This window comes from Lampetra planeri, chromosome 20, assembly GCF_965212315.1.
Source record: "Lampetra planeri chromosome 20, kcLamPlan1.2.h2, whole genome shotgun sequence".
NCBI lineage: Eukaryota > Metazoa > Chordata > Hyperoartia > Petromyzontiformes > Petromyzontidae > Lampetra > Lampetra planeri.
Genome location: NC_136126.1, coordinates 8511115 through 8528786, shown reverse-complemented (window position 1 = coordinate 8528786; position 17672 = coordinate 8511115). Strand labels below are relative to the sequence as shown.

The 17672-nt window shown below is 47.1% G+C and overlaps 1 protein-coding gene across 4 annotated transcripts in view; it reads left to right on the top strand.

Annotated features, from left to right (window-relative positions):
• LOC144724402 (prolyl 4-hydroxylase subunit alpha-1-like) overlaps positions 1-14686 on the top strand; it is a 57112-nt gene extending 42426 nt beyond the window's left edge. For all 4 annotated transcript variants that reach the window (XM_078603497.1, XM_078603494.1, XM_078603495.1 and 1 more), the window contains 4 exons: positions 3545-3604; positions 11054-11122; positions 12736-12832; positions 12962-14686. In XM_078603497.1, coding sequence (XP_078459623.1) covers positions 3545-3604; positions 11054-11122; positions 12736-12832; positions 12962-13032 — 297 coding nt within the window. In that variant the 3' untranslated portion in view covers positions 13033-14686. The remainder of the gene's footprint in view (positions 1-3544; positions 3605-11053; positions 11123-12735; positions 12833-12961) is intronic.
• The last annotated feature ends 2986 nt before the right edge of the window (positions 14687-17672 follow it).

Genomic DNA, 17672 nt, shown 5'->3' with positions numbered 1-17672 from the left:
ACCTACGTGACTTTACCGAAAAAAACCTAAGAATATGAATCCTTGCAGTCACGAAAGCTTAAAATCTAGAATTTTCGGGACCAGAGTCGAGAGTTACGTGTGTACGGGCAGCATTGGTGCAGTGTGCTTGGATACAAGCCCGATGCCTCGAGTTCGATTCCTGGCCCTGGCTAATGTAATTGGCGAGCGATGTCTGAACCGGTTTTGGGTAATGTCTAAGTCGATTCAGCCCTTAAATAATTAACCAGTGCACTGTGTAGATATTAGTACTGGGGAGACAAAGGTGGTCAGGGATGCTGCTGGCCATATCACCCGCTCGCGTGCCATACAGGCCTTCATGGGTACTCGCTAACAACACTTGCCCCAACTGTCTATGTAGGCTACACGGGGGATCTTTGTGGTTGTGTCCATGAATGCGATGGCAATGATTAAAAAACAAATCTGATTGTGCGTTTAAATTAAATTATAATTACCGTACAAACGAACTTGGTAATGCTTGCCTTTAATCAGCCGATAAGTTTTCCATTTGGAATCCAAAAATAACCATGTTAATTGTTTTGTTTTTACTAAGGCACTCTGTTGACCATGGTCTGCAAGCACACGTAAAAAAAAAATCACAAAATTTGTCCTTAACACTGCCTCATTAATATATAAAATAAATAAAACGGAGTAATTGTTTGTGTCTGTTCCACTGGGAAAGGCGGGGCTAGAGGGACCGAGGGGAGGGGCTGTGGGGGATAGATCAGGGCGAGCAGAGTGGCAAATGTTTTACTGGCAAATGAGGTTCCAATGGTGCAAATGCTTCACCCCGAGCTCTCATACTCTGATGGTGCATTGTCTTTGAGTTGTGCGCCTATTGGCGTCATCTGGTCCAACACCATGTGAGACTAGGCTCTAAGAAAAGCTGTCTCGGGTGTGGACCAATCAACTTCAAGGACAGTGCAAACATTATCAGAGTTGTGTTTTTTGTTTGCATTACGACTGCAGGTATTGTGGTCTATGCAAAAATGACTCCTTGTAAAAAAGGTGTCAGTTTTGTTGCCAGATAAAAGGGTAAAAAAACAATTATCATATTTTTTATTCTGGCAAATGAGGTTCCAATGGTGCAAATGCTTCACCCCGAGCTCTCATACTCTGATGGTGCATTGTCTTTGAGTTGTGCGCCTATTGGCGTCATCTGGTCCAACACCATGTGAGACTAGGCTCTAAGGAAAGCTGTCTCGGGTGTGGACCAATCAACTTCAAGGACAGTGCAAACATTATCAGAGTTGTGTTTTTTGTTTGCATTACGACTGCAGGTATTGTGGTCTATGCAAACATGACTCCTTGTAAAAAAAGGTGTCAGTTTTGTTGCCAGATAAAAGGGTAAAAAAACAATTATCATATTTTTTATTCTGGCAAATGAGGTTCCAATGGTGTAAATGCTTAACCCGAGCTCTCATACTCTGATGGTGCATTGTCTTTGAGTTGTGCGCCTATTGGCGTCATCTGGTCCAACACCATGTGAGACTAGGCTCTAAGGAAAGCAGTCTCGGGTGTGGACCAATCAACTTCAAGGACAGTGCATATATTATCAGAGTTATGTTTTTGTGTTTGCATTATGGCTGCAGGTATTTTGGTCTATGCAAACATGACTCCTTGTAAAAAGGTGTCAGTTTTGTTGCCAGATAGAAGGGTAAAAAAACAATTATCAAATGTTGAAAAGGCTAAGGGATGGGAGTTGGGGGCAGATGTGAATGAATAATAATCTACATTTGTAAGGCACATTCCATCCTTATATCCCAATGCGCCACTGGCTGCCCCTCGTAACGTACACATAACCATATTATGCTGGCGTTTCAGGCAATGAGTATAGAGAGAGAGAGAAGGGGACAGAAAGGTTGATTATATATTTGAATGAATTTACTTGTTTTTTTATTTCGTGCCCTACCACGTAACCAAATGCCTCTGCGCACGTATCCTTTAGGGTGCCTCAGCACCTAGCCTGGCTGGCTTTGGGCGTTAGTCGGCCAGTAGCGGGAAATATCTCCTTGTGAGTCATTTGTCATTTTTAAATCCTTTATATTAAGTTCGCTTGCTTGCGTGCTTGCTTGCTTGCGTGCGTGCTTGCTTGCTAGCGTGCTTGCTTGCTTGCGTGCTTGCTTGCGTGCTTGCTTGCTTGCTTGCTTGCTTGCGTGCTTGCTTGCTTGCTTGCTTGCGTGCTTGCTTGCTTGCGTGCTTGCTTGCTTACGACCGTGCAAATCTTTCGGTCGTTTTTTAACCCACTTCCCGTGATCCAATCGAGCTGACATTTTCCACACAGACTCGTTGTGCGTGACAATTAATGTTCGTGAAATTTTTTTTCCAAAATGTTACACTTTTTAGGACAAAAATATTATATTTAATTACCAATTGCTTAATTGTGCAATGCAATCATCTGACCCATAGGTGGCAGCCATCTCAAGCCAGAGGACGAGAGGACTCTAGCCGCCACGCATATAAAGGATTTATAGTGAAAAACTTTGTTTTTACGGGTTATACTTGTTTATTTTTATAGCAGAGAGAGATCATACTTTACAATGTCGTGCCCACAGAAAGGTTTTACGAATGCTGACAGTTTTGAATTCACGTATGAACAGTTTTCCATGAGCAGACGTTAAGGAGCAAGTCAAAGATGTAGTGCGCTTACGTGAATTAAAATGGTGACACTGAAAAATTATGGCATCACAAAAGCTGGCCAAATGTCACTGAAAATATGTCCATTCCACAGTGATTTTTATTAAATGGCAAAAATTATGTCAATTCCAAAACAAATTACCAACACGATATGAGCTCAGCAATGTTTAACACGCAGCTCCATGACTGGGCACAAAACACATTGTGCGCAACACATTAGCTCATCACATGACCTCCTTTGCCAGTAGCAAAATATGATAATTGGTTGTTTACCCTTCTATCTGGCAACAAAACTAACACTTTTTTTTACAAGGAGTCATGTTTGCATTGACCACAATACCTGCAGTCAGAATGCAAACAAAAAACACAACTCTGATAATGTATGCACTGTCCTTGAAATTGATTGGTCCACACCCGAGACAGTTTTCTTAGAGCCTAGTCTCACATGGTGTTGGACCAGATGACGCCAAAAGGCGCACAACTCAAGGACAATGCATATCACAGTATTACACAGTAATCGATGTAACATTCAAGTTGTGTTTTTTGCTTTTCCGCAATCTGGCCAATTATTATGATTAAATAATATCCGTTGTACGCGTGCAGTGTGCAAAAATAACCACATTGTAAAAGCTGTACGTAGATTCGGGCAAAGCACTGAGGTTTTAAGCACTTATTGACCGATAACGCCTTAATATAGAGAGGACTGCAGAGCTTGGGCAATTGTTGACGTCGGCTCGTCGTGTGGCTGCCTTCCTGCTTGTCTGTGGAACATCCTCGGTGCCTCCGGGTCGATCTCTCTGTCTCCCTACGAGAGTGAGCCAATGTTGTGTGCTGCGTTACAAGTTGAAATTATTCTAAATTATTGTGACGTGTGCTCTTAATTTTGCAGAGAATCCAGGACGCTAGATATGATGGGAAAGGAAACAGGGTGGCTACGTTCCTGATATATGTGAGTATACAATCGTATTTTTGTTTACCCAGGAAAGTCTCACTGAGCCTCAAGATACATTTTCGCAAGGGCCCTGAATTAGGGTGTTTGCCCATTTCTTTTAGATGTGTTTTTGCCTGTAGAATCAGATGCCTACTTGCTGTACTGCCTCCAACAGGCCTTGCAACTAGGCATCTCACAACCATAGTCAGTCTCTGCCTGACTATGGTTGTCAATAATTTTTTTATTAACTTTTTGGAATCGATTATTGATTGCTGAAGTTTTTAAATCGATAATCAAATCTAGTTCAAGAATTCGTTCGGATTGAAGCAAGTGGCAATCACGACGTTCAAACCGCATGGCTTGTTTGAATGTGATTGGTCAGCGGCATTCATCAACGAGCACATCAGTCACCGTGCGGTACGGTATAACATCATCATCATCATCGTCACGATCCACGGGCAGAGAGTCCGTAGGTGTCTCCTGCACGTGTCGTCATTTGTTGTTTTCACTTTCCTCTGTCTTGTGCCAATATGCTCAGGTAGTGGCCCAAGTCTATCTGGCACCAATCTCTTGTGATGTCGTCCTCAAGCCATTCTCTGTTAGGTCTTCAACTCTTTCCGGCTCCGTCCATTTTTCCAAACCACGCACTTTTAATTTTCCTGAAGTTGTGTCCATCCTACATACCGTATATGTCCATACGGTATAGCAAAGACAAAGTACAGATCCCTGGCACACGAGGGTGGGTGGCCAACACCGTGCCCGGCCGCCTTTGTCTCCCCGGTGCTGATGTTTATGCACTGCACCGGGTACTCATTTGAGGCTGAGGGTAGGCCCAGGAGCGGTTTAAATATTCTCCGCTGTTATTGGTCGTGAGCGGGAATCCAACTCTGGTCTCCAGGTTCGTAGCGCAGTGCGCTCACCGCTACACTACCGCTCCTCATAACAGACACAGAGACACACACAGACACGAGGCTAGACCTTTATATTAGTTGATGCCTTCCCGCAAACCCGATAATAATTTGTATTGTTTATGAACGCGATTATTGACAACGCTAAAACCCTTGAATTAACAAACCTAGGCGTGCAGTCATTACTATTCTTATTACTGCTCCTGTGACATTTCATTTGATGTCTTCCCAAAAGAATCCCCTTATCCTCAGCTTGCACACAAGCAATCAAAGACAAAGATCCCCCGTACACACAAGCACACTCCCGCATGCATACTCCCATTGCATATACCACATAGACTGTTGGGGCAAGTGCTGTAACCAAGCACCTGTGCTTTTTATGCCACCCATGATTAACATTTATGCACCGCAACATGTATTTTTTTATTTGAAGAACACTGTCAGATTATCTTCTTGGTTCTTTCGGTAAAGTCACGTAGAAGGAAAATAATAAAATAATAAAAATAAAACATAATAAAATAATTCTCACGACGTTTCGGCCACAACGCAAGCAGCCGTCCTCATGTGAAGAACAGGTCTGTCGGAAAGACAGCGTCTGAATGTCTTTCCGACAGACCTGTTCTTCACCTGAGGACGGATGCTTGCGTTGTGGCCGAAACGTCATGAGAATTATTTTATTATGTTTATTTTTATTATTTTCCTTCTACGTGACTTTACCGAAAGAACCAAGAAGATGAATCCCTGCAGTCACGAAAGCTTTCAATCGAAATTTGCACATCATGTTTACACATCAGCACTGGATAGTGCTCGGATGGGCGCCCCCACTCATCAACCTGGTGATGTGTAGCCTGCTGCGGGGCTGGGCTGTCAGCAGAGGGCAGTGCCTCCAACATCTATTGCACGACTCTTTGGTTCTTTCGGTAAAGTCACGTAGAAAGAAAATACATTTGATAATAGAATACGACGTTTCAATTGCAACACAAGCAACCGTCATCAGGTAGAACTACATTTGAGAGAGAGACAAAACACAGACAGAGACACAGACACACAAGCATAGAGAGACAACACAGAGACACACACAGAGAGACAAAACACAGACACGGAGACACACAGACAGACACACAAGCAGAGAGAGACAACATTGACACACAGACACACACACACATTGACATGCTAATTTCTCTGCTCCAGTAGCTGCCCCAGCAGACCCACCTCTCTCTCTCTGCCCACCCCACCCCCTCTCTCTATTTAAGGCCTCGACACAGAGACATTGGGTCTCTGTGTGTCTATGTTGTGTGTGTTTCTCTCTGTGTGTCTCTGTGTTGTCTCTCTCTGCTTGTGTCTGTGTGTCTATGTTGTGTGTCTCTCTCTGTGTGTGTCTATGTTCTGTGTCTCTCTCTGTGTGTCTCTGTGTTGTCTCTCTCTGCTTGTGTGTCTGGCTGTGTGTCAATGTTGTGTGTCTCTCTCTCTGTGTCTATGTTGTGTGTCTCTCTCTGTGTGTATCTGTGTTGTCTCTCTCTCTCTGTGTGTCTATGTTGTGTGTGTTTCTCTCTGTGTGTCTCTGTGTTGTCTCTCTCTGCTTGTGTCTGTGTGTCTATGTTGTGTGTCTCTCTCTGTGTGTCTCTGTGTTGTCTCTCTCTCCTTGTGTGTCTGTCTGTGTGTCTATGTTGTGTGTCTCTCTCTGTGTGTCTGTGTTGTCTCTCTCTCCTTGTGTGTCTGTCTGTGTGTCTATGTTGTGTGTTTCTCTCTGTGTGTCTGTGTTGTCTCTCTCTCCTTGTGTGTCTGTCTGTGTGTCTATGTTGTGTGTTTCTCTCTGTGTGTCTCTGTGTTGTGTGTCTCTGTGTCTATGTTGTCTCTCTCTCTGCTTGTGTGTCTGTCTGTGTGTCTCCGTGTCTGTGTTTCGTCTCTCTCTCTCAAATTTAGTTCTACCTGATGACGGTTGCTTGTGTTGCAATCTAAACGTCGTACTCTATAATTTAATTTATTTTATTTCTACGTGACTTTACCGAAAGAACCAAAGAGTAATTCCTGCAGTCACGAAAGCTTCAAATCACCTATTGTACTATACCATGCTCCCAGCGTCTTGCGCTCCACCATATATGTATGTTGAACTTCTTTCGCACCGTACGTAGCCAAACGCGCTAATGGGAGGTGCGGGGGAAGGACAACAAACTAAACACAAAAAGCTGTTTTTTTTTACAGAAATTAGTTTTCAATCGAGATTTTAAAGTGCACAGATCCTGTGACTTCCTAATAAACCGACCCGAGCAGGGTGCTGAAGTAAAGTCGTCAACCCCCATGACCTACATGACGTCAGAGGTCGGAGGGGGTCCTTATCCACCAACAGTGGATTGCACGGTGGTTGAAGTTTATGACCATCGCCAAAGGGGCCGTCCATAAATGACGTCACGCACCTGGGTGGGGGGTGGTGTCAGACATTTGTGACGATGTGTGACGAGGGGGGGGGGGTTGAGAAATGGAACTTCACATCAAAATGCGCAACTTTAAATAAATATAGACAACACGTTCTACTTAAATTTTGATTTAAAGCTTTCGTGACTGCAGGGATTCAGGTTCTTTCGGTAAAGTCACGTAGAAGGGAAATACAAAAAAAAAATTGTTTTATATTTAATTATTTCCCTTCTACGTGACTTTACCGAAAGAAGCAAGAATACGTTCTACTTAATTAACTATACTTTTTAATAAAAATACGTTCTACTTAATTAAATATACTTTTTAACAATGTTTTCTCCTACAACATCAGAGTGCAGCGCCACATTAAATACGCACTACAATGACAATAGTTTAAAGCGATTTGAAGCATGTTTTATTTTCAAAATGTAAATATGGTTGTGGGGGGAGGGGGCAGAGCTTTGTGACGTCATATTTGAGGGGGGGGGTCTGACTTTTTGTGACGCCGTGTGACAAGGGGGGAGAGGGGGGGTCAAAAATCGTAAAAAAATCGCGTGACGTCATTTATGACCATCGCCAAATGTCCAGAATGCACCGCCTGAATGTTTGCCCCGTGGCGTCCGTCATGGGGCAAATTGGACAGGAGGCCCTGGTCGGCTTGCACGAGACGGGTTGGGGGGGTCTCACCTTGCAGCCACATTCCTCTCCAGGGTTCCAGGCCTTGCTCTAATTGATGGGGGGGGGGGCTGTGTTTGCTTAGACCCATGGGGACGCTTCCCGTGGACTTCCCACAGGGCTGCCATTACCCGACAGGCTCTTGTTTAAATCGACTGGAATGTTGATTTAATCCGCGGTGTTGTCACGAGGTCGCTTTCGCCGCTTTCAACATTCTCATTGTTTTTGTTTGTATGTTAGACCGCCTTAGAGCGTTACTCTTGGGTGCCTTCGATGAGCAAATTTCGTAAATTTCTCATTCCGCTGACCACAGGAAACCGCCGTCTACATAGACTGCCCATTGTACCCAGAGCCAGCACTGTCCTTGGCTGAGCGAAATTTCTCCGTCGATACACGTGCTGCCTGGAACATTCTCCCCCACTGCACACGCACGCAGCAGCGGCGGCGGCGGCAGCAGCAGAATCCAATCACCATCGTCAGCTCACGGCTCCCACCTGTGCAAGGCTCTCGCCGGTTCAGCCGCTCAGCTGTTCAGGCTCTCACATGTTCAGGCAATAAGCAGTGCTGGCTCTCACCCGTTCAGGCTGTGACCCATTCTGGCTCTCACCCGTTCAGGCTGTGACCCATTCTGGCTCTCACCCGTTCTGGCTGTGACCCATTCTGGTTCTGGCTCTCACCCGTTCAGGCTATGACCCATTCTGGCTCTCACCTGTTCAGGCTGTGACCCATTCTGGCTCTCACCCGTTCAGGCTCTGACCCATTCTGGCTCTAACCCGTTCAGGATGTGACCCATTCTGGCTCTCACCCGTTCACGCTGTGACCCATTCTGACTCTCACCCGTTCAGGCTGTGACCCATTCTGGCTCTCACCCGTTCAGGATGTGACCCATTCTGGCTCTCACCCGTTCACGCTGTGACCCATTCTGACTCTCACCCGTTCAGGCTGTGACCCATTCTGGCTCTCACCCGTTCAGGCTGTGACCCATTCTGACTCTCACCCGTTCAGGCTGTGACCCATTCTGGCTCTCACCCGTTTACGCTGTGACCCATTCTGGCTCTCACCCGTTCAGGCTGTGACCCATTCTGGCTCTCACCCGTTCTGGCTGTGACCCATTCTGGCTCTCACCCGTTCAGGCTCTGACCCATTCTGGCTCTAACCCGTTCAGGATGTGACCCATTCTGGCTCTCACCCGTTCACGCTGTGACCCATTCTGGCTCTCACCTGTTCAGGCTGTGTCCCATTCTGGCTCTCACCCGTTCAGGCTCTGACCCATTCTGGCTCTCACCAGTTCAGGCTCTGACCCATTCTGGTTCTCACCAGTTCAGGCTCTGACCCATTCTGGCTCTCACCAGTTCAGGCTCTGACCCATTCTGGCTCTCACCCGTTCAGGCTCTGACCCGTTCTGGCTCTCACCCGTTCAGGCTCTGACCCATTCTGGCTCTCACCAGTTCAGGCTCTGACCCATTCTGGCTCTCACCCGTTCAGGCTATGACCCATTCTGGCTCTCACCAGTTCAGGCTGTGACCCATTCTGGCTCTCACCAGTTCAGGCTCTGACCCATTCTGGCTCTCACCAGTTCAGGCTCTGACCCATTCTGGCTCTCACCAGTTCAGGCTGTGACCCATTCTGGCTCTCACCCGTTCAGGCTCTGACCCATTCTGGCTCTGACCCGTTCAGGCTGTGACCCATTCTGGCTCTCACCAGTTCAGGCTGTGACCCATTCTGGCTCTCACCCGTTCTGGCTGTGACCCATTCTGGCTCTCACCCGTTCAGGCTCTGACCCATTCTGGCTCTCACCCGTTCTGGCTGTGACCCATTCTGGCTCTCACCAGTTCAGGCTGTGACCCATTCTGGCTCTCACCCGTTCTGGCTGTGACCCATTCTGGCTCTCACCCGTTCTGGCTGTGACCCATTCTGGTTCTCACCCGTTCAGGCTGTGACCCATTCTGGCTCTCACCAGTTCAGGCTGTGACCCATTCTGGCTCTCACCAGTTCAGGCTTTGACCCATTCTGGCTCTCACCCGTTCAGGCTGTGACCCATTCTGGCTCTCACCAGTTCAGGCTCTGACCCATTCTGGCTCTCACCCGTTCTGGTTCTGACTCGTTCAGGCTTAGGTATGGGAGACTTTGAGCTTTGGTTCAGCACCTCCGAGATCTTGATTGAACAACGTGTTTGATTCATGAAATATGCATGATATTCTTGGTTCTTTCGGTAAAGTCACGTAGCAGGAAAATAACTTTACCGAAAGAACCAAGAATATGAATCCCCGCAGTCACGAAAGCTTTAAATCAAAATGTGCATGAGTTAGAAATAATTTACTATCGTTATAAAAGTCGTGTAATTAAAACTACGAAAGTCAATCTCGTGTGTCTTGAGCTGTCGTTAATTTAAAAAAAGCCCAAAGAGAAGACTACTTTTAAAACGTGTATCAGTGATCAAGGTGCTTACGGTGGAAGTTAGCCCCTTTCGAACCAGTAGTTGGAGTAACACCAGCACTGCCACAGACTCTCATCCCTTAGCTTCCCTCTTGCAATCAAAATAAAATAGCCTCTTCTTTCCAGACGACCTCGTTTTAGCGCGCGACATTCTTTTACTGTTTCGTGAGATGTTGCATCTCGGCGCTGTATACATGCACTCTTCATTGTGAAGAACCATCAGGCAAACTCCTCGCAACAGCTTTTGCCTATTGAACAAAGACGGTCACTGCATCGCGTGCTTTCAGTTAGGCTTCTGCGGCCGTCTGGAACGCTCTTCTGATATTCGGAAGCCGCTGGGAGCTATGGACTTTTACAATCTAGGTGGAAAACTCATTTCTTTAGAACTGATTTTTGTGTTTAGTTTGTTGTCCTTCGCCCGCAACCTCCGATCAGCACGGTTGGCTCCGTGTGGTGCGAAAGAAGTTCAACATACATACGAACATCTTCTTGGTTCATTCGGTAAAGTCACGTAGAAGGGAAGTAATAAAATAATAAAAATAAAACATAATAAAATAATTCTCACGACGTTTCGGCCACAACGCAAGCAGCCGTCCTCAGGTGAAGACCAGGTCTGTCGGGGAGACATCGTCTCTAAGCGTGGTGGTGTTTCATTCAGACACTGTCTCCCCGACAGACCTGGTCTTCACCTGAGGACGGCTGCTTGCGTTGTGGCCGAAACGTCGTGAGAATTATTTTATTATGTTTTATTTTTATTATTTTATTACTTCCATTCTACGTGACTTTACCGAAAGAACCAAGAAGATGAATCCCTGCAGTCACGAAAGCTTTAAATCGAAAAAATACATGCGAACAATTCGTACAAGAGGGTCAAGAACCGCTTGTGTTTATTGCCGCAACGTGCAATTCAGCAGATGACAAATGACAGCAGTGAATTTAGTTGTTCTATGAAACGAAAGTCGGGGGCTGCGTTCGACTCTCCGCGCCCGTCGATGCTGGCGCCTGATGAGGTCCCGTTTCCCTGTCGCCTGCACAGATGAGCGAAGTGGCAGCTGGTGGAGCGACCGTCTTTCCAGGAGTTGGGGCGACGGTTTTGCCCAAAAAGGTGGGGAGTCGTTTTCATTTAACGCCCTACGCTTTCATGGCCGCTTGCAATCCGAAGTATGCGTTTTGTTGTTGTTGTTGTTGTTGTTGTTGTTTATGGTTTGGGGTTTTGCGTGGAGCATTTACTGGATGTCTGTGAAAAAAAGCTTCATAGCTCATCGGATTCCTCCAGTCTAAATAAACATTCGTATTCTGATTAATTCATTCTCTCAAGCTGTCGCCCAGCGCTACCTACCGTGTGCGGGCATCTTCAGGGGTTGAATCCCACTTGGATTATTTACAATTGTGTTTTGTACGAGTAATTAAGCGCGGCTGCTGTGCAACTACTTTATGCCAGAGGTCGCAACCGGGTACCCGATACCCGTACCCTACCCGATACCCGGCTACCCGTACCCGGCCAGGTACAGGTAGCCATTTGCGACCCTGGTGCGGCCAGGTACGGGTACGGGTAGGCCGTGAGTCACTGGTGAGTAACCGTTTGTCACTCATTTCGGGTACGGGTAGGGAATGGGTACCCGTACCCAGCCGGGTACGGGTACCCATTTGCGACCCTGGTGCGGCCGGGTACGGGTACGGGTAAGGAATCAAAACCCGTTTGCGACCTCTGCTTCATGCGTCACCGTCGCGCAAGCAGCAGCAGCATCAGCAGCTACCTTGTCAGCTCGCGCAGGGATTATGTAACCTGCCCCTGTCCTCACTGGCTCGTGCATCTATTTCCATCTTCCGCTCCCAGCTGTGCGCGCTTCCTCCCCCTGGCTCCCCGCGCAGGCCCGATCGCCCGCAAGCGTTGGTGACACGATTGTAAAGCCTGACCGAGCGTGTTTTTTTTGTTGTTGCTGCAACGAGCTTGTACTTTGTGGACGTACCAGGCGCGCTCGTTGGGAGCGCACGGGAATAGGAACGCGTCCATAGATTTAGTCACAGGTCTTGTGTAGCTCTTCGTGTTGTCGTCTTGGTTATTGACACTGTGCTTGTTTGTGTGTTTTTTGTTGTTGTTGTTCACACGTTGATGGTGATGGTGGTTGTGGTGCCGATGGTGGATTTCATTGTGCTGGTGATGGTTGTGGTTGATGGGTACTACGGTGGCTTTGGTGCTGGTGATGGTGATGCTGTTGGCGATGGTGCTGCTGGAAATGGTGCTGTAATGATGATGATGATGGTGGTGATTGTTCTGGTTGTGGTTGTGCTGACTGTGGTTGTGGTGTTGTCTGTGGCTGCGGTGCTGGATGTTGTTGTGGTGGGCTGTGGTGCTCGTTGCGGCTGCGCTGCCTGCGGTTGTGCTTGCTGTGGTTGTGGTGCTGACTCTGGTTCTGGTGGCTGTGGTTGTGGTGCTGACTGTTTCTGGTGGCTGTGGTGGTGGTGGTGCCTGTGGTTATGGTGTTGGTTCTGGTGGTTGTGGTTGTGGTGATGGTTCTGGTGGCTGTGGTTGTGGTGGTGCCTGTGGTTATGGTGTTGGTTCTGGTGGTTGTGGTTGTGGTGCTGTGTCTGGTTCTGATGGCTGTGGTTGTGGTGGTTGCTGTGGTTATGGTGTTTGGTTCTGGTGGCTGTGGTTGTGGTGCCGGCTGTGGCTGTGGTGGTGGTTGCTTGTTGGGCTCCCTCCCCGGGCTCGCACAGGGCTCGGCCGTGTTCTGGCACAACATGCTCGCGAGCGGCGAGGGCGACTACGACACGCGGCACGCCGCCTGTCCTGTGCTCGTGGGCAGCAAGTGGGGTGAGTCTCCCGCACCGCATGCACGCGCCACGCCACCGCGTCGCAGCCGCAGCCATACGCTCGTTTTCGCGTGATTCCTGCAAAGCCTCGCCGTCTGTGACGCCTCCTCCTCCTCTCTCCCCCCGACAGTCGCCAACAAGTGGCTGCACGAGAGAGGCCAGGAATTCCGGCGGCCGTGTGGATTGACGGAGCTTGACTGAAAGCCGGCCGCTTGCTCGTCGCGCGCACGCACGCACGCACGCGCTGGATTACATCCTCGACACGGGACAACTCGGGATGGGAAGGGAACGAAACCGACCAAAACCAAAGAGCAAATTTCTCCTTGCACTTGCCACTTTTTTGTTTTCCACCCTCCCCCTCCGTCTCTCCTCCCTCCGTTTCTTGTTGTTTTCCGTCGCCAATGTGCTACGGATGCCCGTTGCGCTGTGGAGCTTCGCGGGGTTTTACGGAAACCCCTCCCCTGCCGACGGAGAAGCCACGAGACGCGTCGTGGGACCGGACTGCCGTGGAACTTTGTGCTCAGCCCTCAGGGTCTCGTTCTGTGAAACTCGTCTCTACCCGCCCGCGGAGATGAGGGCCTCATGTCACTTTGCCCTCCCGATGCCACTTGTGTGTTTGCGATCAAATTGGTGCGCATGCGTTGCCGCAAAATGAATGGTTGCGTTTCGTCTTTTGACACGTTTCGCGCACCTCACACCGCCAGAATCTGTTCTCCGTCGCGTGGGCTATGTTTGTGCCTGTTTTGAGAGTTTAAAAACAATGTGTAACCGCTTTTGAATGTGAATATTTACCGTTAATATATTGCACCGCAATTCCCGGCCCATGTACAAGTTATGGCTGTATCTAAATGTTGATGCAGCTCAGAAGGGAAGGACAATCCCTTTGGGGTTTAACCATCGTGAGCTAATGGGTATTTTATGTTAATGGCAGGGTAAATGCCTGTAGCGTTCTCATTAATAATGAATATTTTAACGGTCATTTGTAACTCTTGCTTCTGCCGTCCATTTTACATGCTTCCTTTTCTTGAAAAAGGGGCCTTGATGATTCGGGCGCGCAATCTTTAGCGACCGCATTCAGTGTGCGTACGGTATTCGGCAGGAGCGTGTCTTTAAAGGGCACTGCTTTTGCTTTTAAAGTTTATAATTGACATGCAGGGAAGACTGCTAAATTACGATATCATGTCAGAACTGCATGCCTGATGGGCTGACTGCCAAATGACATTAAACCCCTGCATTGTTACACGATGGCGTGGTGTGGTACGTTAATGTCTTTCACCTTGAATACATGGATGGGAGCAGTATTAATTGGCTGGGTATGTGCTTATACAATGTTAAAACCTAACATCGGTGAAAGTTATGCTATTTGCAGAGAAGTTCAACTGCCTCATTGCGAACGCGATGGCATTTCTCAATTTATTTTTTAAATAACATTTTTAAGAATATTATTTCTGCATGCAGTTACGATTAATCAATCGGAGTAATTGCTTTTTATTTTGTTTCTGGATCTTCTTCCAGGTAATTGTGAAACCACTGATGATACCATTAAACGATGACTGGTGCCTTTGCTAATGATTTGTTTTCTACAGGAAAATGCCAGCAAGAAGGTTTTATTGCACGGAATTAAAAACAACCGATACAGTCTTTTTTGTGCAACATCGCAACATCACAACAACGAGTTCAGGGACTTATCTGAAGTCAAAACAGACGGTTGCGCTGTGTTCGATGCATCCTAGAACATGCACAGCACGTTCCACTTGAAAATGAACTGAGTGTCTGAACGTGAGTGAACTTGCACGCAGTTATGCATAGTTACGTGAAGTTATTTTGTCAATAAACCCCAACTGCAGAACAAAAACTACAACTTACATTTGTATTTTACTCCCAATGTAATGCGCTGCTATTCAGTGCTACCACAATCTCCAATTGAAATAAGCGTGGTCGTACGATTGATTGGTGCAGTCAAATCTTGACACTTTTTCGCTTTTGCGACCAATATTATCCATGATAGAGTTTTTTTTGGGCTAGATCGTGTAAATAGAAATCGGGCAGCAGACAGATTTCTGGCTGTCGTCTGATGAGGCTGGTTGCGATTACCGGCGAAACGTCACGGTTACGCGCATTGTCAATGTTGTGGGTTTACTCTCCAACACACCGGTGTACTGTACTTGTAATGAATTAGCACGTTTTTCGATTTAAAGCTTTCGTGACTGCAGGGATTCATCTTCTTGGTTCTTTCGGTAAAGTCACGTAGAAGGGAAGTAATAAAATAATAAAAATAAAACATAATAAAATAATTCTCACGACGTTTCAGCCACAACGCAAGCAGCCATCATCAGGTGAAGAATGAAAAGAAACGTCGTGAGAATGATTTTATTATGTTTCATTTTTATTATTTTATTACTTCCCTTCTACGTGACTTTACCGAAAGAACCAAGAAGATTAGCACGTTTTGTTAACGTGACAAACCTTACTTCTTGGCTGTGTCAGGTTGTGGCGGGTTTAACGGAACATTTATATTTACGCGATCGAACACGGAAAAACCTCCTGGATGATACTGTAGGATTCAAAAATGTGCATTAGGTTGGTGCAACTGTTTGAATTCAGACCTTGGATCCATTAGACCACCTGCGATAACCTGTGCGCAATAGAGCCTTGGTGACGGGTGGAAAAAAAAAACAATTACAATGATTTAAATCCAACCTTGCTCCATCATTTCATGTTGAAGTAATTATTTTAATTTCCAAATTGCAACCAACTTATCCACGACGCGGTCGTGCGTGAATGCACCGCATTCATCGTTTGTCATCGTTTGGGTGGGTTTAGGACAAACGCGACTGTTGTTGTTGTTGCCCTCTGTTGTTTTTGCCTGTTAATGGGGGCCTCTGTGGGCTTGCATGCCCACGAGATGGAGTTTGAAGAAATGACGGTCCGATTGGTGTCAATAACACGACGCTGTTTGGGGTCATCGCGTAAAGACACTTTTATTTTGAACTCTCCCAACACCGAGCAGCGTACACCAGAAATACGGAGACATCCTGATGCGGTTTGTCTGGGCTTGACCACCTGCATGTGAAGTTGTTGTTGTTACTCAGCATCTACATCAGCAGCCATACGAAAGTCATGAAGCACACAGCAGCCCAGAATTTGACGTTACGTACCTACACGGAGGGGAATATATTAGCTACCCATGGCGGGGGGGGGGTCGCGAACGTTCAGTGGGAGTCTTATTGCAATGCACTGAACGTGTAAGATTGTCATTGGAAAATCTATGAAAGTAAAATACACTAATATTGTTCATCGAAGTTGCAGGTAAGAAACCATTACACGCATTCATAATTTACAGCCGATTGCTAATCCACTGCTGGATGAATAAACTCCCCCACCCCCTTGCTGTTCATGGGGATTTGACCATACTTCACCTCATGGGTCACTGGGTTGTTGAAGGGGGTCATCGCGGTTCAAATATCACTTGCTACTGACGTGATGCTAACTACAGCGCCACCTCCTGGGCGCTGCGGTGGCTAGGAGATGTTAACTACTTCGCCAGGTATACAGGAGGTCGTGGGTCCGACCCCGCATACTCTCCCCGTGGTCACGTGGGTTTTTCTCCGGGTCCTCCGGGTTTTGCCTCCACGTATAGAAACACGCGTTTAGGTTCTTTGGCTAATATCAATTTCCACACGATGATAGACCACTTTGTCGAGCTATTGTTTGTGGCGAAGTCACTTCTGAAAAAGAGCCATATAGCCCAGTGGGCCTTACTTGGTAATAAAAATTAAAATATTCTTACCGTGCGAAATAGATTACAGCGCTATACATTGAAATGAACAAACACACGGACAGCGCCAGTAATCATATAATTAAAAATGAACCGCCGAATATGAAGGGAATGCATAAATGTCAGCGTCATACGTTGAGCAAGTTGCATTTTTGGCATCGCTGGAGATGGGTCCAGTGGTCGTGCTGCCCGCACGCCACTGCAGGTCCCTGATCCAAGTTGGAGAAAAACGCGGAGCATGCAAACTGCTGTTGTGGTACGTCTCGGTCAGGGATCGGCAACCAAAAACACGAAGAAGCGAATTTTTTTTCGAATTCGGTAAAAAAAACAACCCTCGACTCCTGAATATTTAAAGAGCCACAAAGCACTGTGTGGTGAATACGAGACGGCGGTGGTCCTGAATTAATTAGCGTCATGAAACAGTCCTCCAGAGCCGCAGGTTGCCGAGCCCTGCCCATGGTAAACTGGACTTCCAGGGTAAACTGGACTCCCATGGTGAACTGGACTTCCATGGTAAACTGGACTCCCATGGTAAACTGGACTTCCATGGTGAACTGGACTTCCATGGTAAACTGGACTCCAATGGTGAACTGGACTTCCATGGTGAACTGGACTTCCATGGTAAACTGGACTCCCATGGTGAACTGGACTCCCATTGTAAACTGGACTCACGTGGTAAACTGGACTTCCATGGTGAACTGGACTTCCATGGTAAACTGGACTTCCATGGTGAACTGAACTCCCATGGTAAACTGGACTTCCATGGTGAACTGGACTTCCATGGTGAACTGGACTCCCATGGTGAACTGGACTCTCATGGTGAACTGGACTTCCATGGTGAACTGGACTCCCATGGTGAACTGGACTTCCATGGTGAACTGGCCTTCCATGGTAAACTGGCCTTCCATTGTGAACTGGCCTTCCATTGTGAACTGGCCTTCCATGGTAAACTAGACTCCCATGGTAAACTGGACCCCCATGGTGAACTGGACTTCCATAGTGAACTGGCCTTCCATGGTAAACTGGACTCCCATGGTGAACTGGCATTCCATGGTTTAATTGG